Genomic DNA, 24,509 nt, shown 5'->3' on the forward strand with positions numbered 1-24,509 from the left:
CATATTTTTCTGTAAATTATTGTTGGAATGGAAAGATAAGACACAAGATGGATATATACATTCAACATGCGGTACATAAGGACTATTTGTTTATTATAACAATAAATCAACAAGATGGCATTAACATTATTAACATTTTGTTAAAGCGATCCATGGATAGAAAGACGTGTAGTTCTTAAAAGATAAATGTTAGTACAAGTTAGAGAAATTTTATATTAAAACCCCTCTTAATGTTTTCGTTTTAATTAAATTTGTAAAATTTTCAATCAAAAAATAAGCTAGTAGCCCGCTATTGTTGATGTCAATAATTACTTACACAATGCTCATGGACGCTGAAGCCTATAAAATCAGTAGCACCCAAGCGCCAGCAGAGGGCGGCAAAACTCCATAAAACACAACAAGTGAGTGTTTCACTGTGTACTGTCATTTAATTCTCTCTGAGCGGGGCGTCTGCGTTAATTGCGTCAAATATTTTAATTTGATTAATTAAAAAAATTAATTAACGCCCGTTAACGTGATGATTTTGACAGCCCTTACACATACATATATATATATATATATATTTATAGTGGGGAGAACAAGTATTTGATACACTACCCGTTTTCCCATTGGCAGTGTATCAAATACTTGTTCTCCCCACTGTATATATACATATATACCGTGTGAGGCTCAGCTCAGGTAACATTTTTTATGTTCCTTATCCGATTACTCGAATATTCGAACTAAATAGTTCATCGATTAATCGACTACTAAAATAATCGATAGCTGCAGCCCTATTTCGAATGAACGAACGTTCCCAGTCTAAATGGATTGGGCGTCGAGCACCGTCAATGGCAGCATCAGTTACCTGAGACATATTGATGGTGGAAGATTTTGGTAGCAACTTGTTGGTCCCTTTTTAAAAAATTTTTTTTTTTAAACATTGACACTTTTTAAAACGATATCTCGATTCTTGAAGGAGCATATCGATAACCTTTTGGGATACATAGTACCACAATAAATCATTTCGATATTTTGTCACACCCCTACTTGCAAAGTTGGATTTTTTTGTTTTTGTGTGTTGTTGTTTCCCCTAGGTCAGTTATTAACGCGACACCTACTCCTTAAAGTTGGGTGCGCTTTGTTCATTCTCTCCTTTTCTGCGTGGACGCCGAGAGGGAGGTAAGTGCCATTTGCCTGCCAAGACTTTTGTTCTAAAATGTCATTTCTAGGCGTGTAGTCATGTATAAAAATCACATTTGATTCCTTTTTTTTGCATTTATTTAGAATAGGGGCACATTGCTGAGTTTCATGGGAGGATTGTCTTTTTGTGATTTTTGTCAAAAAGTTTAAAGCACATCACAGCAGTCTTGACTCACGTCCACATATCAAACATACAACGCACAGACAAAAACCACCGTTTTTATGTAAATATTTATTTCTTTAAAGAAAAATTGTAGTGTTTACTTTGGAATCGCTATAAGCTGTGGTGAAAGTTGCGAAACCCTACAAAGGGATCCATTATACAATAATATTTTTACAATTCGACGAAGGAGAACCCCATTCATACGAATGGCTGGCTGTCAAGTATATTTAAAGGTAATTTGATGAAAAAAACGACCCATTTTGAATTTTTTACTGGCTGTGTTCCATCAAAGGCGCTTTATGATGTAAATGTCGAGCTTTATTTGTATGTGCACGACGTAATTATTACGGCTGTCAAACGATTAAAATTTTTGAGTTAATCACTACGGAAGCGTATTGCATTCACATGAAAAATTTTAAAAATGGGGAGCTGTTTTTTTAAATAATTTTTCAACTCTCTGTTATTCTGACCAATTTATTTTTGGGGCTGTTTTTTTAATTGATTTTTTTTTTCAACCCTCCGTTTTTCTGAGTAATTTCTTTTTGGGTTTGTTTATTGGATTAATTTTTTTCAACATTGTTTTTTCAAAATATTTATTTTGGGTTTTTTTTTTTTTTGAATTCGTTTTTTTTTTTTTCAACCTTGTTTTTCAAAATAATTTATTTTTGGGTTTTTTTAATTAATTTTTTTTCTTGGTAGCCATTAGCATTAGCCAAGCTCAGGAAAAAATATTTATTTGAAAAACGGCTCTTTGAAGGTCTCGCGAGAGGTCTCTTCCAGTATTGAACTTGCAGGATAGAGTTCGCGCGAGATTTCCAAGTGCTTGAATTTTGAATAAATATTTTTTCCTCGGGAGCCAAGCTCAGGGAAAAAAATTAATTCCCCAAAATAAACTATTTAAAAAAACAAACCCGAAAATAAATTATTTTGAAAAACAAGGTTGGAAAAAACAAATTAATCCAAAAAACAAACCCGAAAATAAATTATTTTGAAAAACAAAGTTGAAAAAAAAATTAATTCAAAAAACAAACCGAAAAATAAATTACTCGGAAAAACGAAGTTGGGGGAAAAAAATTAATTCAAAAAACAACCTCAAAAATAAATTACTCAGAAAAAACGGAGTTGGGGGAAAAAAATTAATTCAAAAAACAACCTCAAAAATACTCAGAAAAACGGAGGGTTGAAAAAAAATGGATTAATTCAAAAAACGAGCTCAAAAATAAATTACTCAGAAAAACGGAGTGTTGAAAAAAAATGATTAAAACAAACAGCCCCAAAAATAAATTTGTCAGAAAAACAGATGAAAAAAAATTATTTCAAAAAACAGCCCCCCATTTTTTAATTTTTCATGTGAATGCAATACGCTTCCGTAAATCACAGCTTAAAAATTAATTAATCGCAATTCAAACCATCTCTAAAATATGCCATATTTTTCTGTAAATTATTGTTGGAATGGAAAGATAAGACACAAGACCGATATATACATTCAACACACAGTGGGGCAAATAAGTATTTAGTCAACCACTAATTGTGCAAGTTCTCCCACTTGAAAATATTAGGGAGGCCTGTAATTGTCAACATGGGTAAACCTCAACCATAAGAGACAATGTGGGGGAAAAACCCAGAAAATCACATTGTTTGATTTTTAAAGAATTGATTTGCAAATCATGGTGGAAAATAAGTATTTGGTCAATACCAAAAGTTCATCTCAATACTTTATGTACCCTTTGTTGGCAATAACGGAGGGCAAACTTTTCTGTAACTCTTCACAAGCTTTTTACGCACTGCTGCTGGTATTTTGGCCCATTCCTCCATGCAGATCTCCTCTAGAGCAGTGATGTTTTGGGGCTGTCGTTGGACAACACGGACTTTTGAGTCCCTCCACGGATTTTCTATGGGGTTGAGATCTGGCGACTGGCTAGGCCACTCCAGGACCTTGAAATGCTTTTTACAAAGCCACTCCTTTGTTGCCCTGGCTGTGCCTTTGGGATCATTGTCATGCTGAAAGCCCCAGCCACGTCTCATCTTCAATGCCCTTGCTGATGGAAGGAGATTTTCACTCAAAATCTCTCGATACATGGCCCCATTCATTTTTTCCTTTACACCACAGGTGTCAAACCGAGTCCATAAAGGGCGTAGTGGGTGCTGAATTTTGTTCCAACCGATAACGTGCAGAGAGTTTAACCAATGAACTTCCTGCTGAAACAAGCAGCACCTGACAAAGTTTAACTGATTACACATGTAAAAGATGTAATTGGTGAAATGGTGTCCTCTTCATTGGTTGGAAAGAAAACCTGCACCCACTAGGCCCTTTCTGGAATGGTTTGAGACCTGTGCTTTACACAGATCAGTCGTCCTGGTCCCTTTGCAGAAAAACAGCCCCAAAACATGTTTCCACCCCCATGCTTCACAGTGGGTATGGTGTTCTTCGGATGCAATTCAGTATTCTTTCTCCTCCGAACACGAGAACCTGTGTTTCTACCAAAAAGTTTTATTTTGGTTTCATCTGACCATAATACATTCTCCCAGTCCTCTTCTGGATCATACAAATGCGCTCCAGCGAACCGCAGACGGGCCTGGACGTGTACTTTCTTCAGCACGGGGACACGTCTGGCAGTGCAGGATTTTAGTCCCTGGCGGCGCATTGTGTTACTGATAGTAGCCTTTGTTACTGTGGTCCCAGCTCTCTGTAGGTCATTCACTAGGTTCCCCTGTGTGGTTCTGGGATTTTTGCTCACCGTTCTTGTTATCATTTTGACGCCACGGGTTGAGGAGGGAGTTGAAAGTCCCGTGTTGCAGAAAAACAGCCCCAACATGATGTTTCCACCCCCATGCTTCACAGTGGGTATGGTGTTCTTCGGATGCAATTCAGTATTCTTTCTCCTCCGAACACGAGAACCTGTGTTTCTACCAAAAAGTTTGATGTTGGTTTCATCTGACCATAACACATTCTCCCAGTCCTCTTCTGGATCATACAAATGCGCTCCAGCGAACCGCAGACGAGCCTGGACGTGTACTTTCTTCAGCACGGGGACACGTCTGGCAGTGCAGGATTTTAGTCCCTGGCGGCGCATTGTGTTACTGATAGTAGCCTTTGTTACTGTGGTCCCAGCTCTCTGTAGGTCATTCACTAGGTTCCCCCGTGTGGTTCTGGGATTTTTGCTCACCGTTCTTGTTATCATTTTGACGCCACGGGGTGAGGAGGGAGTTGAAAGTCCGTGTTGCCCAACGACAGCCCCGAAACATCATGCTCTAGAGGAGATCTGCAGAGAGGAATGGGCCAAAATACCAGCAACAGTGTGTGAAAAGCTTGTGAAGAGTTACAGAAAACGTTTGGCCTCCGTTATTGCCAACAAAGGGTACATAAAGAAGTATTGACATGAACTTTTGGTGTTGACCAAAAAATTATTTTCCACCATGATTTGCAAATCAATTCTTTAAAAATCAAACAATGTGATTTTCTGTTTTTTTTTCACATTCTGTCTCTCATGGTTGAGGTTTACCCATGTTGACAATTACAGGGCTCCCTAATATTTTCAAGTGGGAGAACTTGCAAAATTAGTGGTTGACTAAATACTTATTTGCCCCACTGTATATATACACACACACAGTGCTGGCCAAAAGTATTGGCACCCCTGCAATTCTGTCAAGATAATGCTCAATTTCTCCCAGAAAATGATTGCAATTACAAATGCTTTGAAAGTAATATCTTCATGTATTTTGTTTGCAATGATAAAACACAAAACAGAATGAAAAAAAAAATGAAATCATGATCATTTTACACAAAACTCCACAAATGGGCCCGACAAAATTATATGTATTCGTTTAATTAAAGTGGCGTTGTAATGTTGTTTTGAAAGTGTTTACATTTAGTTGATTGATTAGGGTGGATACATTGCCCTCTGGTCTGCCTCATTTCACATGGCTGAATCCAACTGCTCGCTGTTAAGACCAACGTAAGCTCAGTTTTTCTTTGGGCTAATGTTTTTTTTAATGCATTCGTAATTTGGTTTATAGGTATATTTAGCCGTTTTTTTGTGGGAATATGAGTCTGAACCATTTGTTAAGAGCATTGGGAAAAAAATGTTAGCATTTTATAGCATTTAAGCTAGCGGATTTTTGCCATGTAAGTTAGCCAATTGTTCTTTTGTTGTACATAGATCCTCATTTATTTTTAATAACATTTGAGGCTCAGCTCAGGTATTTTTTCATGTTCCTTTTACGATTACTCGATTATTCAAACTAACTAGTTCATCGATTAATCGACTAATATAATCGATAGAAGCAGCCTGTTTATATGAATGTCTTCTTGATTTTTTTTTTTAAACTATATTTTTAATATAAATTTAAAATTTATTATTATTTATTAATACAATCTAGGGAGGACAGCCACAGTGCTGTAGGCTTTCCACTTATCGATGACACTGCGCACGGTAGACACAGGAACATTCAGGTCTTTGGAGATGGACTTGTGGCCTTGAGATTTACCATGCTTCCTCACAATTATGCTTCTCAAGTCCTCAGACAGTTCTTTGGTCTTCTTTCTTTTCTCCATGGTCAACATGGTACACACAAGGACACAGGACAGCGGTTGAGTCAACTTTAATCCATTTTAACTGGCCGCAAGTAGAGCTGTCTCGATCCGGTATTTGGATTGTATCGAACGCCAATATGGGCAAAAAAATGCGCATCGGTATCGGATCGGCAGACACGGAAAAATTCCGATCCAGACTTACGATCCATTTTAGATGCAAAATGACAGGCTTGACAACGTTAGCAACACATGTACTGAAAACTAGGTGCGTTAGTTAACAGCCGCCATCTTAAAGCAGGAAACTTCCCTAGTAGGCTGTTGTAGTGACCCTTCCAAGCGAACCTAATTAACTTTTTATCTAAAATACTCCTAAATCGGCAAAATCTTGACTTTAATCTATCTTCAAAACAAATTTAAAACTTCCACATGTCGAAAGTAGACAGAAGGGAAATTATGGAATAACGGGAGCAATTTTAACAACTTTAACAGTTGATTCGCAAAATTAAATGAATTGAATGTAGTTTAAAGCTGCTGATACAGAATGGGGACTTGAGTATTTAATTTACTGTTTTAAAATGTTAACTTGATACTGAAATAGTCGTTTATTTAAACCTGAGAGGCTTTTTATACAATTTTTGTGACTAATGCACAAAACATTGAACGCATCTAATAGCTTGGGGGGTTTGTGGGATTTTCCACTGAGGTTGGTTGTGGGTTTTGCTTTTTTAAGACAGTTTACAATATTATTTGCACGTTTTACTGACTGACTATGCAATTTCTGTTTATTTCTAATGTTTTGCATTTGTCACTGAATAAACAGGTCAGTTTCTTGTTACCAATCGTTCTGTGTTATTCAAACTCATCTAATTCAGCTGGCTAGTTGTTATCAAGAGTACTAAAACCCTTTTCAACATGAGCCTGGCAACTAAGTAAGGAGGCTAAATAACTTGAAACTTTAATAGATGCTCAGATAGGCCGGTATCGGATCGGAAGTGCAAAACAATATCGGATCGGAATTGCAAAAACCTGGATCGGGACATCCCTAGCCGCAAGTGTGACTTGGTCATTGCAACCACCTGTTATGTGCCACAGGTGCTGTTGATTACACAAATTAAAGAAGCATCACATGATTTTTCAAAGGGTGGCAACTAGAGATGTCCCGATCATTTCATTTTCAAAGTATCGGAATCGGCAAAAAAATATCGGCCATGCCTGTTTATAATTTTTTTTTTTTTTTTTATTAAATTGTTTTCTAATTCTGTTTAACGTTACAGACATAACATGTTACACTCATCCAGAGTCTTTAGTTTAGGCTTAAGGTAGGGTTATCAAATTTATCCCGATAATGGCGGTAACTAATTTTTTTAAAAAATGTATCACGTTAAAATATTCAACGCAATTAATGCATGCGCTGCACGACCCACTCACGCATTGTCGCGCTCAATCTGTAATGGCTCCGTTTTACCCATATAGAGAGATAAAAGGCAGCGTAAAATGAGTAGAGTGAATTTTGGCAGCCTTTGGAGCCTTTTTTTAATTGGCTAAAGCCTTACAATCCCTCTCGCGACGATTAGAAATATCATGGGAAGCAATGTGGCGAAGCAAGGTAGCAATTGATATTTTTCTTAACACCTTATGTTATTTCCCAACGCAGAGAAAATATATCAATTGGTAGCACTACACACAGTCATGGTTCCACTTCCCATCATGCATTTGGGCATGGCTACAGTATCATTTACTGAAAGCTCAACAAATACACTAGATGGCAATATTTAGTCACAATATACAAAGTCACAAGTCTTTCTATCCATGTTATCCCTCTCACAGAAAGAATGTTAATAATGTAAATGCCATCTTGAGGATTTATTGTCATAATAAACAAATACAGCACTTATGTACTGTATGTTGAATGTATATATTCGAGTTTTATTCATTTTTTTTCTTAATGCATTGCCAAAATGTATATGATCGGTAAAAATTATCGGGAATGATTGGAATTGAATCGGGAGCAAAAAAAAAAAAGCAATCGGATCGGGAAATATCGGGATCGGCAGATACTCAAACTAAAACGATCGGATCGGGAGCAAAAAAACATGATCGGAACAACCCCAGTGGCAATACTTTTGTCCGGCCCATTTTTGGAGTTTTGTGTAAATGATGATTCAATTTCATCCCCATTTTTTTTTTTTTTTTTTTTCATTGCAAGAAAAAATAAATGAAGATATTACCAGGGTGACCCAAAAAAAACGGGCCCCAACTCTAATTAGGCCCCATTTCTTAGTGTTTTATCCGAATGAAATGAAACTTTGGTCATAACTAGTTTATTATATTCAAAACATCACATCAAAACACTAGGGTCTTTGGCCTTTTTTCTCCGTTCTACAGCATATATTCTAGATGGCCTCCATTTAGCTCCATGCATTTCTTGAGGCGCAACACGAAGTTGTCCATGACGTTCTTACAGACTGAATTGGTAATGGCTCTCATCTCCTCCCTAATGGCTTTCTTGAGTTCCGTCGTGATGGTTCTGGGTTTCCCTGCGTAGACTCTGTCCTTAAGATAGCCCCAAAGAAAAAAATCTGGGGGGCTTAGGTCCGGGCTATGGGGTGCCCACTCAAAATCAGTCTTGAGACTGATCACTCGGCCTCCGAAGTTCTCTTTCAGCCAATCTCGGGACAGGTTTGAGGTGTGAGAACTTGCTCCGTCTTGTTGGAACCAGAACTTGCTCATGAGCGACGGGTAGATGGTCTGGAGCTCATTCTTGAAGGTTTTGAGGACCTCCACATACCGCTCCTTGGTGACTGTCACTGCTGCCCCAGATTCTTCGATCCACACCGTGCACTTAGGAGAGTGCAGGGGCTTGGTGGCTACTTCATTAGATGAAGCCCACTTCCATCTTGATGGAAAGGCAAACTCCAAGACAAATGTCTTCTGGATGTCCTCCAGACCCAATGAAGTAGCGCCTCAAGAAATGCATGGAGCAAAATGGAGGCCATCTAGAACATATGCTGTAGAACGGAGGAAAAATGGCCAAAGACCCTAGTGTTTTGATGTGATGTTTTGAATATAATAAACTAGTTATGACCAAAGTTTCATACACTAAGAAACGGGGCCTAATTAGAGTTGGGGCCCATTTTTTGGGGGTCACCCTGTACTACCAAAGCAATTGTAATTACAGTCATTTTCTGGGAGAAATTGAGCATTATCTGACAGAATTGCAGGGGTGCCAATACTTTTGGCCAGCAGTGTATACAGCATTTTTCCCCGTTAATCGGGACCAGAACCCGCTGTGACAAGTGAAAAACAGCGAAGTAGCGCACCCACCCCCCCGTTTCTGGACCATAAGGTAGGACATAAGACAATCCTTAGCAATGTTACTAAGAATGCTTTTCGTTTTGCAGAACATCTGCAGCTCGACATTCCGAACTTGCGCTCCGAGACAAACGCAGTCTTCTCTAAAACAATGGCCGGACGTCTCAAGGACTATCATCTATGTCCCGCCTGTTCGAACATCTTCACAGATCCTCTCATGCTGCCGTGCGGTCACAGCTTCTGCCGTACATGTCTGCACCAGTTGATTGCCACAGACAAACGATTGTGTCAACTCTGTGGGAGAGCGTTTGGATTGAGGGATCCGCGTCCGAACATTGCAGTCAGGGCGATATGTGAGGAAATTGTCAAGTCAGAAGACATGTGCAGCTTGCACAAAGAGGAACTCAACTTCTTCTGTTTGGACCACCAGGAGCTTGTGTGCCCCGAATGCATCTCTACAGAAATCCATGCTGGCCACAAGTTCAAGTCCCTCAAAAAAATTGTGAAAGGTCATCATAAGGAACTCCAGGAAGGCCTGCAAGAGGCCAAGGGAAGACTCAAAGATTACAATGACTGTAAAGTCAACTTATTTGAACAGGCAGGGTACATCAAAGTCCAGAGGGCGAATGTCGAACGCAAGATTAGGAAGGATTTTAAGGAGCTCCGTCTCTTTCTCGACGTCGAGGAGGAGGCCAGGTTGGCTGATGTCATGGAGGAAGAGAAGAAGAAGAGTCAAACGATAAAGGAGAAGAGAGCGGCTCTCGGCGAACAAATCGCCGCTCTCTCGGATGTCGTCAGCAGCACTGAGAAGCAGCTGAAGTCTGACAACGCTTCTTTCATGAAGAACATTGAGACTGCGATGAGCAGAATCCAGGAGCTGCCTGAGAAGCCGCAGCTGCTACCAGGAGCTCTGCTGGACGAAGCCAAACACGTGGGCAACCTCAAGTTCAAGGTGTGGGAGCGGATGAAGGAGACGCTCGCCTACAGCCCAGTCATTCTGGACCCCAACACAGCCAATCCAAGAATCTGTCTGTCCGAAGATCTAACCAGTCTGAGTTTGAAAAAATTACAGCAGGAGCGTCCAAAGAATTCAGAGAGGTTCCAGGGGGAGACTCTGCTGGGTTGTGCTTCGGACCCGGGAAGACAACAGTGGCTGGGAATTAGGGGTTGTGTGGATGGACCTTCGTTTGCCAGAGAAAATGAAGGGTTGGATCATTGGATTTTGTAATCAGGCATGGAAATGGGTCAGGGGTTGATGGGGGTAAATATTACGTGCCTTAACATTAGCACATTATGTATGATTGGCCCTGTGCCCTACCATAGTAAGAAGGGAATCTACATTCACAACGAGATAACTTGTTTAGCACGATAATATTGTTTTATTCCCATAGTCAAAAGGGAATCACACAAGATAACTTGTTTTGCATCTGTTACAGCACTGCTCATTTGTTCCCATGTGAAAAGCCCTTTTCCAAGGGGGCTGAACCAAATGTAGCTTTAATGTAAGTCATTGGACGGGGTAGCGCCGCTCGGGGATGGAAGTGGCCTCTCCGCATCCCTATAAAAACCGGGCATTTCCGGGCGACCAGTGAAGTCTGCTGGTGGATTAACGCGCAGATCGCCCAGCTTTGTCCTTTCGCCGCTCTTACTGGAGTGCTGGCCCCGCTTCCCACTCATTTTGTCACGGTAAGCGACTTTAAAGTGATCCTCTAACTTAAATACATGTAGGCTCTAATAAACCACACTTTTTCTCTTGTACTAAAGTATGTTGTTAGAAACACATAAAATGTTAAATCAATGGCAATATTTTATAATATTTAGTCCATATTTTGACCGTTAGTTGGCGCCATGGTTTGCGGGCTCGCAGTGATGACGTCATTGGTATCTTTCCCAAATGTGTAACGTGTTCAACAATTGCTTATTGCTGCTTAAACTCTCTAAGTAAAATGCCACGATGTGCTGCTTTTGGATGCAATTTCCAGTCAAATGGAAACAAGGGGAGTGAAGTGAGTGGTAAAGGTGGAATTATTATTTTTAGTCAATAAATGTGCATAAGTGGAAGCTTCTCCCCCTTTTTGGTCCCTGCATGCACGTATCCTACCCACCACGCGTTACAACTGGCGCCCGAACCAATAATGGTTTTGGATCTGTCCATTTTTGTTAATCGGATCAGTCTATTTTGTGGAATCGACGGCCTGATCGCGGCTGCTATTTTGCCATGGGATCGGTCTAATTCCTGGATCTTCGAGGGAGTAAAAAATGTGGATATGATTAGTATTGCAATCTTTTTTGTTGACTATCCTACGTGAGAGTTTTCCCCAAATCATACTAAATAATTAAAGCACTATGGCACGCTACAGTGACGACAGTGACTCTGACGTGGACCTTACAACAATGTTGCAGTTCGTCAGGGAATGTGTGTTTGCGTACTGCTGAGTTCCCGAGTGAAGAGTGGTCAAGGTGGAAATATTTTTTGTGAATAAATGTGCATAAGTGGAAGCTTCTCCCCTTTCTGGTACTTTTATATACGTATCCTAGCTACCACGCGTTACAATGTACAAAACCTGGATTACACAAGGTGTCCTCTTTGGCCTGTACTGTATGTAAAGCACACGACAGCTCTAGATGCTAACAATCTTCATAGTTATATTGGGATAAGTTTGAATCGCAATATGCTTACCTTGAATATCTGCTAATAAAACCGGACAGCATACACTCTTCGCTCCCAACCGGAGTTCCCCGCAGGACTCTCTCGCATCACCAGTTTTGCCCAACTTTTGTCTTATCAGGTATTTGCTGCATGCATTTTCATCCTGGAGCTCGTCTTGTGAACGACCGACAGTGCTGTCCTGCTCTTCACTTTTCAGATCTGGTTCAAATAGGAAGGGTAGAACTGACGACATGTTGGGAAAGCTAACAAGTGACGCGCTGGAATTAAGGCAACGGGACCAGTGACGTCACGCACTGCAACTAGACATGTGCCGGTTACCGGTTTCACGGTTTACCGTGGTGTGAAAACGTCGCGGTTTCAAAACCACTAAAATTTTCCGTCATACCTTAGTACGGTATTGGCTATTTTTCATGTGCCAAAATGCAGCCGAAGTGGCTTGGTGCGGCAGTGCTCACCCCTTCCCCTGTTTGTTGCCGTGAGTGTCAGTGACGCTATTCTGCTAAACAGCCAGCAAACCCAAAACATCCTCCAAACACAAGGCGTACTTTTCTTCAATTTATTGAGCTCTCAAATCGTGGTGAAATATACAAATGAATACATTTAAAACGTTGTACAATTGTATTTTTCCACGTGTGATTAGGTTCAACAGGATAGCAGTAGCACCATTTAAAAAGTTCACCAAAAACAAAACACACATTTTCCTTTCAAATTCAATATAAAAACTAACTAAAACTTACAAAGACGAATGTTAGTCGAGGTTTTATGTCTCACAGCCGCTGAGTGAGAAACAAGCTCAGTGTTTCCCCTAGGATTTTTTGAAACTGTGGTGGTGGTGGGCCGAGTCAGAGTCTGAGTCGGACAACACCATCATGTGCCGCGGGGAATGTGTTTCATATCATGACAAATAAGATTTTTTTGACAAGATTAATTTTTTCTAAGAACTTAACCTTTGCAAAGTTTGCATCCTCCCTGCGAATATTAGATTTTCCGGGACAAATAAATAAATAAATAGGGAAATCAGCAATAAATGGTCAATTTTTAGAGAGGCATGCTGCAAGATTGTCCCCCTGATTCTCAAGTCTGTCTTCACTTACACAGGAAGAAGAAAATCAAATATGTCTAATTTACATTAGTCAATCCGACTTCAGTTCAAACTGTAGTCTTTGTTGGAGTTACTTTTCTGATTGTTAGGGCAAATTCATATCATGATTTGTTTCAATGAGATGAAATGTACTTCTTTCAATGTAAATGCACCATCTGTTTTGTAATTTTTTGTATAAGGAATACTGTATGCCAGGTTATAGACAATAATAATAATTTTCATAGTTTATAGACAATGAACCTTTTTCAACACCAGAATTTAAGGTAAAATAATACAATTATGAATTTATTATTATTAAAATTAATAGGTGCAGGATTTTTAACACTCACCTTGATTTGTGTGGTACAGCCATGGCTTGAACTTTGCCATTTCTGTCCATGTTGGGTCCCTGCTAGATTCTGTTTCCTTTTTTTTTCTTAGTTGAGAGTTCTCCTACGTTGAACCGTGCACTTTCCTGATCTTCATCTCCAGCTGTGATCTTGCCTCATTTGAAAACTTTATATAAACATTAAAATACACCGCTTTCCATAACCATTTCGTTATTTCTACTCCTCAGAACGTGAGAGCTAATATCTTCGTAACTGGGGAGTGTGAGCCTCATGTTCTGAAATATTTAATTAGCTTCAGATGCTAATTAATTATTTAGGAACGCGACGGTCTAGATCACCACAACAATAATTGTCATTTTGTTAGCGGACCCTCGTACTCATGAATTTTAGTCTTTCCAAAAAAACTACTTCGAAATCCTCGTCTGAAATTACTTGTGACGTAAGCGCCGAGCAAATGCTATGCTAGGAGGCGACGATTCGGGTCAAAGACACGACATAATGAACTTCAACGTTATGTCAATGTCAATATTAAGGTCGTGTTGACAGTATAAGACAGAAGTAAATTTATTAACTTCAAACGCCTCTCTGTGGATTTTTCTCTCCATTTCGATCCCCACGCCGACGAACTCGAGGCGCAAACTTTCAGTAGGAGAACGGATACGCTTTTCAAAATAAAGCGTGTAAAGGAACAATTTGTGTTTGTCATGCTATTTCAGACGATTTATGGTTAATAGTGCGTAAAAATGAGCTTCTTATATCCATTTAGACGTCATGTTGAATTAGGGCTGGGCGATATGGCCTTAAAGATGTATCACGATAAATTGAGCAGATTTATCTCGATAACGATAAATGACGATAAATTCGCCCAAGCGGACTGTTATATAATTTGAAAATCTGAATCAATGCATGAAATACAGATGAACTATTTCTTGTTGATTTATTTACCAGCATTCAATTTGATATACTGTATTTAACCCTATAACACCGAACGTGTCGGCAGCGACGCGTTTATGCATATCGTCTTTGAAGCTTCGTCACGCTGTAATTACATCACCCACGTGCTGCTGGTTGGTCTTGTTTGAAAGTGCGGAAGTTGATGTCCACACCAGTTTTTATTTGAAGTCAATCGGCCAAGAAAAACGGGAGATAATGTCATTTGAGTTTTATAGTTTTATTGCACTCATAAATATGCATTAAAACGCTGCATGGACCATGTATCCATCTCCATATTTCCATCATTCCTTGTCCTTTTTCAAAACCGAAAGCAGCACAAAAGATTACTTATCCCAAGAGTCGTTGTGATGTCAGGAAGGACGAACCGAATGTGATCATTTTTTATAAATTTCCGAGCGAGGCGCCAACTATTGAAAGGGAGACATGCTAAGCAAGCAGCGACCGGTATTGTGCCGAAAAATGCACAACACCAGTTGGTTTGAGCGAGCGACTTTGAAACGTGCAGAATGAATCTAAAACTACATTTAGCACAAGCTAATGCATTATTTCATGAACTCAAGGAAGAAGATGAGTCGCATTTGTCGTTGTTTTCCTCTGATGAATCGGCGTCTCGGCGAGTAGAAGTGACAGCAGAGCGCAAACGGCGAAAGAGTAGGCTGTGTGACGTTGTGTGTGACGCAGCTCCGTGACCTGTTCAAGAAGCTTTATTGAGTGCGCAAAAAAAAGAAACAACACTTTATTGGGTCGCATGCCTGAAAATTTTGAATTGAACTACTTGTCAATATTTTAAAAATACTTTTTTTCAATGTTATATATATTTTTTCTTCACTATAATCTTTTCAATTTTTATGTAGATGTGTGTTCGAGAAGCTTGATTGCATGTACGTATATACTTTTGATAAGATGACACCTAACTTCACAGAGATATTTTCCAAACCCTTTTTGTGTTAGATGATATAAATTTTTTTCTCACTATTTTGCACACTATATAACCTGTTTTGACCATAGTATGTATAAAGGCCAAAAACGCCTATGACCATACCTGCTGTTTGTGTTGAATTGTCAAACATAAAACTATTCAATCTTATTTTTTTCTATTGAATGTTTATCCTAACAAGTTGAATAAATATTATCAAGCTTCAAAACGGTTGGTCGAGCATGTTTGGTTGTCAATTTGACGTCAACATTACACATTTTGAAAAAAGATTTTGGGATTTTTTTGTCTTTTTGGGTCCAAAATGTGGATTATAATTGGTCAGTGGAGAAAACAACAGTTTAGACATGACGTTCAAGGTGTCCTGAAAAAAGGGACCCAATTTGGCCATTGTAAACAATTTTTTCTTTGAACTATAAAGGCACCTCAAATGCATGCGAATTCGGCCAAAATAGGCTTAGGTGTTAAAGGGTTAACAATTGTACATGCAGTCTCAACATTAAGTTTATAAAAATGTATTGTAAGCAATAAGAATTGAAGTATGAACATTTATAACAGCGTGTATGACTTGAACAATGTTGAACAATGTACATTGTCAAAACCAATATGCCTGTGCAAACATGTAATTGTAACACAAATGACTTGCAGCTTGAACAGTACACTTCAAAAAGACAACTTATTGTTAATGGCTGCTGTGACATAATTATTAAATACAAGTGTTTACTTTATGGTTTAAGGTTTTTTTTCCCCCCAGGGCATTTTTTAAGGTTAGAGCCGCTATCCGACTCCATAACGTTCATTTGTAGCGTTAGCCGCTAGCTAGCGTTAGCCTGGCTACCAGTAGAAAGCACTGAAAGCACCATCTCCGGAAATCGTGAGAACAAAGGAGGACAGCGAGTGAAAGCCCGTCTGGATGCCACCAAGAGTCTACTAAATGTCGGTTGAAAGTTTGGTGAACCTCCCTTAAGCCACACTCCATCACGTTTTGCTTGTAGCGTTAGCTGCTAGCGTTAGCCTACCAGGCTTTTGTTTGATTGGCTTCCTGATGACCACGTGACTCCCTACTTAAGCACATTCACTGCTTTCTTAAAGGGGAATGAACATAGACGAACAACACAGAATCAAAGCGGGATGAAAAGACTATATTTTCTTGATTTATTAATTTACCGAATTTACCGACATGGTCAAAATTACGTCGGTCATCGTTAAGAATTTCGGTGACGGTAAATTTTCGGTTTACCGCCCTGCTCTATGTTGAATAATACAAATTAATAATTAGATTTTCCCACCCCAAAAAATCTGCAAGGTGTGGCGGCTTTTATTTTGGTGTGGCGCAGCGCCACGATTTTTAATATGTAGGGGAAAGCCTGAAGCTTGAATGAAGGGGGGAAAGGAAAAGAATCACGTCAAAGATCGCAAATTGAGAAGAGGTCTCACTCCTCACTTTTTTTTTTTTTTTTTTAGATGAAACCTTTCCTCAACAATATTTACATTTCAACTAATTTATTAAACTAACTTATACATCTTTAACTAACTTATTAATTTACGAATTATTTGTTCTTTTTAACACAAAGGCATGGCATCATGTAGACTAGAGTTGACACAGTGGCTGAAAATGGCGAAACTTCACTTGAGCTTCCCCCCTCAAAAAAAAGTCATACAGTATATATTTTTAATTTTATTTAGAAGTGTTTTTACTTTTTATAGCAATTATTTTGTTCTTACTCTAATATTGAGCAACTTGAGCTGTGGCTGTGGGTATAGTCTAGGTTCTATTTATTTTATTTTTATATTAAATATTTGTTATTTTTTGTTAATTTATTTATTTTCACATTATATTCATGTTACAATTTGCAAATATGTTTTGAAAAAAAACTGTTCAACGGATTTTTTTTTTTTTTTTTTAAACCCATACATCTCAAAATTTTGGAGCTATAATTGCAATACCTCGATACCGTGAAACCGCGGTATTTTTGCTCACGGTTATCGTACCGTGAAAATCTCATACCGGCACATGCCTAACTGCGACGTAACAAGAATGGCGACCTATCACTTAAAATAACTTTACAAACTTTATTAAAACAAAACCATTAAGAGGGGTTTTAATATCAAATTATAACTCATACTAAAATGTATTTTTTAAGAATTGTCTTAAAAATTGAGGATCCCTTTAAGGGACAATTTGGTTGTGCTGTAACAGTAACACGGGGGTTGTGACATTGGCAAACTCAAATCTAGCGTGAGGTTACTATTTGATGCGTTTGTTTTTGATACCTGTTTGCTTGCTCTTGTGGGATTGTAATCAATAAATCACGTCTATTCTGCAATTGTCGTAAATAAATATTGTCTATTGAGCAAACGTGTGCCTGTAACTGATTCACCGCAAACCTGAAATTTCATACAACAGGGGTTAAAAAGGTGAGAAGGGTGTGGAGTAGGGCTGCAGCTATCGATTATTTTAGTAGTCGATTAATCGATAAACCATTAGTTCGAATAATCGAGTAATCGGATAAGGAACATGAAAAATTAACTGAGCTGAGCCTAAAACGGTATAAAAAATATATAAATGAGGATCTATGTACAAAAAAAGAACAATTGGCTAACTTACATCGCTAAAGTCCGCTAGTTCAAAAGCTATAAAATGCTAAAACTTTTTTACAATGCTCTTAACAAATGGTTCAGACACATTCCCACAAAAATAGGCTAAATATACCTATAAAATAAATTATGAATGCATTAAAAAAAATAAATCCTCAAACAAAATTTTGCTTATGTTGGTCTTAACAGGGTGCACCTGGATTCAGCCATGTGAATTGAGGCCGAATAGAAGGCAGTGTATCCACCCTAATCAATAAAACTAAATGCAAGCACTTTCAAAATAATCCATTACAACATCACTTTAATTAAACGAATACTCGAATCAGCAAAATTTAATTCGAATATTTTTTTCTAATCGAATACTCGAGTTAATCGATTAATCGTTGCAGCTCTAGTGTGGAGGAAATATGTTCCAGTAGGGCTGTCCCAAACGACTAATTTTTACAATTAGTAGTAGGGGTGTAACGGTACACAAAAATCTCGGTTCGGTACGTACCTCGGTTTTGAGATGACGGTTCGGTTCGTTTTTGGTACAGTAAGAAAACAAAATACAAATGTGCTAGTTGTTTATTACACAATTTTCTGCTTTCAACAATAGGAACATTAGCCTATACAAAGCCAGAATTCTGCTCACAAATAGAAAATACAATATTCTGAAAAGTAGATATTTTGAAGAACAAAATAAAAATAACCGAGACTTTTTCTTTAAAATATCTGATGTGCAAAATTCAACAGTTGCAACACAACAGTTTCAAGTTTCTCATATTAACTTTGACCACAGCCTCGAAAAGTAAGGGTTATTAGGGCTGTCAAACGACTAAAATTTTGAATTGAGTTAATCACAGCTTAAAAATTAATGAATTGTAATTAATCACAATTCAAACCATCTCTAAAATATGCCATATTTTTCTGTAAATTATATATGGAATAGAAAGATAAGACACAAGACTGATATATACATCCAGCATATTGTACATACGTACTGTATTTGTTGATTTTACAATAAATCCACAAGATGGCATTAACTAGAGATGTCCCGATCGATCGGCATCCCAATCGATCAGGTCCGATCACGTCACTTTCAAAGTATCAGAATCGGCAAAAAAATATCGGGCATGCCCTTTTTTAATTTATAATTTTTTTTAAATCGTTTAACGTTACAGACATGATGTGTTACACTCTTCCAGAGTCTTTAGTTTAAGCTTAAGGTAGGGTTATCACATTTATCGCGTTAACTGCGAGAATTCATATTTTTTACATTTATCACGTCACAATATTTAACGCAATTAACGCATGCGTTACACGACCTACTCACGCATTGTCGCGTTAAATCTATAATGGCGCCGTTTTACCCATATAGTATATAATGTAGAGCTGAAACAATACTCGAGTAACTCGAGTTTAAAAACTGATCCAAGTAATTTTATTCAACTCGAGTAATCGTTTATTTTGACAGCTCTTAGCATCACGTTTTGCTCGGACTATTTTTAATGCGGGACAACACGCTAATGTCACGTGCGTATAGGGAGAAGCACAAAAAAAAAAATGCCGACGTTGCTAGCCCGCACGATGCTACGTTGATAGCAGGTAGCGTCTAATGAGTCTCATAGAGATCACATGTATGTTCAACTAGATGCGAAATGACAGACTCGGCCGCGTCTGGGCAGCGTTAGTAAACAGCCGCCATCTTAAAGCAGTAGAGCGCTAAGCGCTAATAAAGAGCGCTAATAAATAAGATTAACGTTACTTTCACGCAACGTTAGCCCTGCGGAGGGCTAGGTTTCTATTATGACCACTGTCGATGCGTGGCTAACGTGTCTTACATACAGGCTTTAACATAACAGCGTTGTGGAGTGATGAGGGTGTAAAATAAAAACTCAATAATGCTAACTATCAATTTTAGCTCAGTAGTCATTGCTGGATAAAACACCAAGCAGCACTGGTCCCTAATGTGCTCCAATACAGCCTGTATCATACATTTATTTTGAACACTGCAAAAACTCTAAATCCTAAACTTAAAAATGGCTTGACACAAATAGAAATTCAATTGAAACACGTTGGAAAAAATGCTAACTTTTAAGTGATGTGTGTTATCAAGCGTAACGGCATTTTTAGGTAATATATATATATATATATATATATATATATTTTTTTTTTTTTTTTTAATAAGATCTAAAAGTTTTTTAAGTGAAAGCAGTGAATTACTCTTTTTTTTTTAAATTCTAGTTACATCTGAGATGCAATTGTTGGCTGTTTTCAACAATATACATCAAAAATAAAGACATTGATTGACTGAAAATGGTTCAAGATTAGATGAAATGTCTTGTTTTCTCATGTATATTTATAATTGCTCTTCACCTAAAGATATATTTGTTTTATCCGATTACTCAATCGATTAAATTTTCAGTTGATTACTAAAATATTCGATAGCTGCAGCCCTAATATAGTGCTAAAAGGCAACGTAAAATGAGTAGAGAGAATTTTGGCAGTCTTTGGAGCCTTTTTTAGTATGGCTAAAGCCTTACAATCCCTCTCCCAATGATTAGAATAATCGTGGGAAGCAATGTGGGGAAGAAAGGTAGTAGTTGATCTTTTTCTTAACACCCTATGTTATTTCCCAACGCAGAGAAAATATATAAATTGGTACCACGACGCACAGTCATGGTTGCACTTCCCATCATGCATTTGGGCAGAACAGTTAAATGGCTACAGTATTATTTACTGAAAGCTCAACAAATACACTAGATGGTAGAGGTGTGCAAAATTTCCGATTCTTAGATTATTCGGGATTCGGCCGTGGAAGATTCGAGAACGATTCACAAACATCCAAATTCCGATTATTGAAATATGCCAATTAAAGCGGAAGTACAACACACTCAGCGCGCCGCGCGGGCTTCGGGACAGAACGGAGCGGGAGTAGCTAAACATGATGCTTCTCGTTAACCAGCCCCTCGGGTAATGCCAACGCTCAACTCACGGCTCTAGCTCAACTAATGCCACGAGATAAAAAAACACAACAACATACCTGCCTGCTGCCGAAAAGCTGCTACAAGTACAGCTAAGCTACATAATGTTACGGTAGATATCATTTATATAGGACTAGATGGATTATAGACTCGGTAGCGGTAGCAGCACATCTGCTAAAAGCTAGATGCGGGCGTTAGTAAACGGCCGCCATCTTAAAGCAGTAAACTTCCCTGCAATGCTGTTGTAGCGAACCTTCCAAGCAAACCTAATTAACTTTTTATCTAAAATACTCCTAAATCGGTAAAATATTGACTTGAATCTATCTTTAAAATAGTTTTAAAACTTTCACGTCAAAAGTAGACAAAAGGGAAATTATGGAATAACGGGAGCAATTTTAACAACTTTAACGATTGATTCACAACATTAAATTAATTGAATGTAGTTTAAAGCTGCTGATACAGAATGGGGACTGGAGTTTTTTTATTTAATGTTATTTTTGTATATTTGTTTACTGCTATATGTTAACTTGATACTGAAATAGTAGTTTGGTTTAGCCTGAGAGTATTTTTGAACAATTTTGGAACTAATGTACAAAACTTTATTTAAAAAAAAAAAAAAAAAAGGAGGGGGGTGCATCAATAATCGTTTTATAATCGAATCGGAGCCTCTGAATCGTAATCGTAATCGAATCGTTAGGTGCCCAAAGATTCCCAGCTCTACTAGATGGCGATATTTAGTCACAATTTACAAAGTCACATTTGGTTAAACCTCCTTAAACCATTGAAATGCAGATAAAACTGCTTTTGGCACAGTTATTCCTATACCATATACCAACAAAAAAAATCATTTTCATTCAAAATACCGTAATATTTTTTCAATGGTTTGCAAAATAAGTCAACAAAAACAGAAGTAACCACAACCTCCGTCTAATTTTCCCCCCACATTTCCGAAATGCAAATCCTCAGTTTTAACTAGTTAAGAACATTGAATGTACATTAAAATTGAAGCTAATGTAAATGTTTACTTTCCTTTTTTTTTTTTTAAATAAGGATACAACTAACATGCAGTACAGGCCAGAAAACACACCTCATTCAATGCATTACAAATGAAGGTCCCTACCCCACTGATAAAGCAATCAATTCCACTAACAAACCCTGAAAAGGCATACCTGTGAAGTCAAATACCATTCTAGCTGACTCCCTCTTGAAGCTCATCAAGAGAATAGCAAGAGTGTACAAAAAGTAATCGGAGCAAAAGGAAGCTACTTTGAAGATACAAGAATATTATACATGTTTTTAGTTATTTCACCTGTTTTTACTAAGTACATAGTTCCACACATGTTCATTCATACTTCTTTTACGTTCAGTGAGAATTTACAATGAAACTTGATGAGTCTAAATTAGTGATGCACGATAATGCATTTTTCAACCGATATCGATAACCGATAATTTCCTGCCCCTTCCACCCGATAACCGATAATGTCACGCCGATTTTATTCAAATATATAAGTAAAATTTTAAAGTGTACAAAGATCAAATGTTACTGTGCAAAAATATAATTTAGTGCTATTTTTTTCCACATCAAATGTGAACAAGTAGTAAATTCCAACATCTAAACAATGGCAATGACATTGTGTAATGGTGAGCTTTTGGCAACAATTACTTCGAGAGTAAACACCCAAGTTGCACAAAAATGCCTTAAAACTAAGCCATCCCTAACATATATCACATTACTACACTGCAAAAACATCTACTTAAAACTAGCAGAATTGGACAAAACTGTTGATTGCGCACATTTGGAGGCTAAATCAAATTGTTGCTCCTCTGGGGTTCAGAGGGGCAAATTAGGTGAACCAATTGGACTTGTAGTGTGACTGTGATGACAGAGTAGAGGACATGAGTTGAGCTACAAGCTGTTTTTACTCCACAGCAAAGGAAAAGTAATTTCTTTTACAAACATATATGTACACAACAGAAGTTAACAAAAGAAATGGCCTCCAAAAGTCCAAATGGCCATTAAAAATTTCAACCATTAGCGTACACATTTTTTAAATATATAAATACACAATAAAATGTGTACCTTGCTTTTAAATTCAACATATGAAGCATATTTATACATTGGAGAATGGATATTCTTAATACATCTGTATGTAACAACCATTTTTAACATGTACCGACTGGTTTCCGCTAGGGTATGCTACATCATCATCTTCCTACGCTAGGCCGTTAGCTCCGCAGGTTAGCATACAACACCATCCCGTTTGACTCCAAAACGCTCAACAAACATCGTTTTTTTTTGCTTTTCACACCGTATATTATTATCCCAAACCCTTTCTAACATTAATAATATATGCTAAACAGATGGATGCAGAGTTTTAACCAACCTGTGATGACAGAGTAGAGGACATGAGTTGAGCTACAAGCTGTTTTTACTCCACAGCAAAGGAAAAGTAATTTCTTCCTCTGTGGCGCCTCCACTCTTCGCCGTCAGAACGCAACATGCGCCATCCGCAGGCCAAAGTAGGAATTACATTTAACTCAAAAGAGCTTATGTTAGAATCAATTAAAATATTTCAAAGTATATAATTATCGGATTGCATTATCGGTTGAATTTGGTTTTATCTGGATTATCTGTGTGACGTCATAATTGCCATTATCGGCCGATAATTATCGGTGACCGATATTATCGTGCATCTCTAGTCTAAATAAATGATGGCCGGTAGATCAAATAAAAAAAGCCTCTTCAACTCTTTCCTTTTTAGTGTTCCATTTTCTGTTCCATTGCTCTTTTTTATTGCATCAATTCACCAAGCGTTTTTTTTTTTAACATAGTGTTATGTCCTCACTAAACGTGAATTTGTTTAGGTTGACAGCAAAACGAGGCAATATTGGATTTTTTTCATTTGAAGCTTTTACTTCTTCACTTTTGACGAATCATAAAGCTGCAACACATACATGCACTCATGTTCAAAATGACACCATATTAACAATAAACATTTTACACAAAACAATTGGTGATCATACGTTACTCCAGTACGATCAATATGGAAATTTAGTAAATCAATTCAGCCCAGTCTGCATAATAAAGTCCGCTAGCTTAGATGCTACGAATGCTAACGCATTCACACTTCTCTCATAGCAAATCGCTAAACATTACCAAGCAAACAGTATCTCCAAACTTAACTACAAATGCCAACACCAACAAACATCCACTGAAACACAGGCATGAAAATGGGTCAGGGGTTAAAAAGGTGAGAAGGGTGTGGAGGAAATATGTTCCAGTACACTGTACACCTCAACAAAATATTGAGCTCTGTCAACCCACACTGTGTTTCAGCAGGGCCGTGCAGAGACCGGTGGAGGGGCGGGTGCTCGTAGATCAAAAGGGGCACATGAACAAGTATTTAATACACCTTAAAACAACATAACTTCAATTTTAACCAGCTTTAGATAATAACTGGCTGCGACTGTGACATACTTTAATTGGGAGGGGGCAACAGTGAATAGAAATCAAAACTGTCATCAACACTTTCTGGCTGTGACTCAGTCAGTCTGCCTCTTTTCTTCCTTCAACCTCTGCATCAAAACTTCCTTCCTCAACTTGTTCATCTGAGAACAAACCACATCAGATGGTCACTGAGCCACCAACAGCACAGTTTTCTCAAAACTATTTTTCATTATTATCCATACTTAACAACTCTAGCACCTAATGATTAATAAAGCAATGACATAAAATCTTATAGAAAAATAACATTGTAATTGTG

General features: G+C 38.0%; 1 protein-coding gene across 1 annotated transcript; it reads left to right on the plus strand.

Annotated features, from left to right (window-relative positions):
• Positions 1–1,101: 1,101 nt before the first annotated feature.
• On the plus strand, positions 1,102–19,822 carry LOC130923481 (E3 ubiquitin-protein ligase TRIM35-like). The gene is made up of 2 exons (XM_057849221.1): positions 1,102–1,161; positions 9,281–19,822. The coding sequence occupies exon 2, from the start codon at positions 9,343–9,345 to the stop codon at positions 10,417–10,419; it is 1,077 nt and encodes a 358-aa protein (XP_057705204.1). The 5' UTR covers positions 1,102–1,161; positions 9,281–9,342; the 3' UTR covers positions 10,420–19,822.
• The last annotated feature ends 4,687 nt before the right edge of the window (positions 19,823–24,509 follow it).

This window comes from Corythoichthys intestinalis, chromosome 10, assembly GCF_030265065.1.
Source record: "Corythoichthys intestinalis isolate RoL2023-P3 chromosome 10, ASM3026506v1, whole genome shotgun sequence".
Taxonomy (NCBI): Eukaryota; Metazoa; Chordata; class Actinopteri; order Syngnathiformes; family Syngnathidae; genus Corythoichthys; species Corythoichthys intestinalis.

Coding starts and splice junctions, on each gene's coding strand:
- LOC130923481 (XM_057849221.1), top strand. CDS start 9,343: ATGGCCGGACGTCTCAAGGACTATCATCTATGTCCCGCCTGTTCGAAC.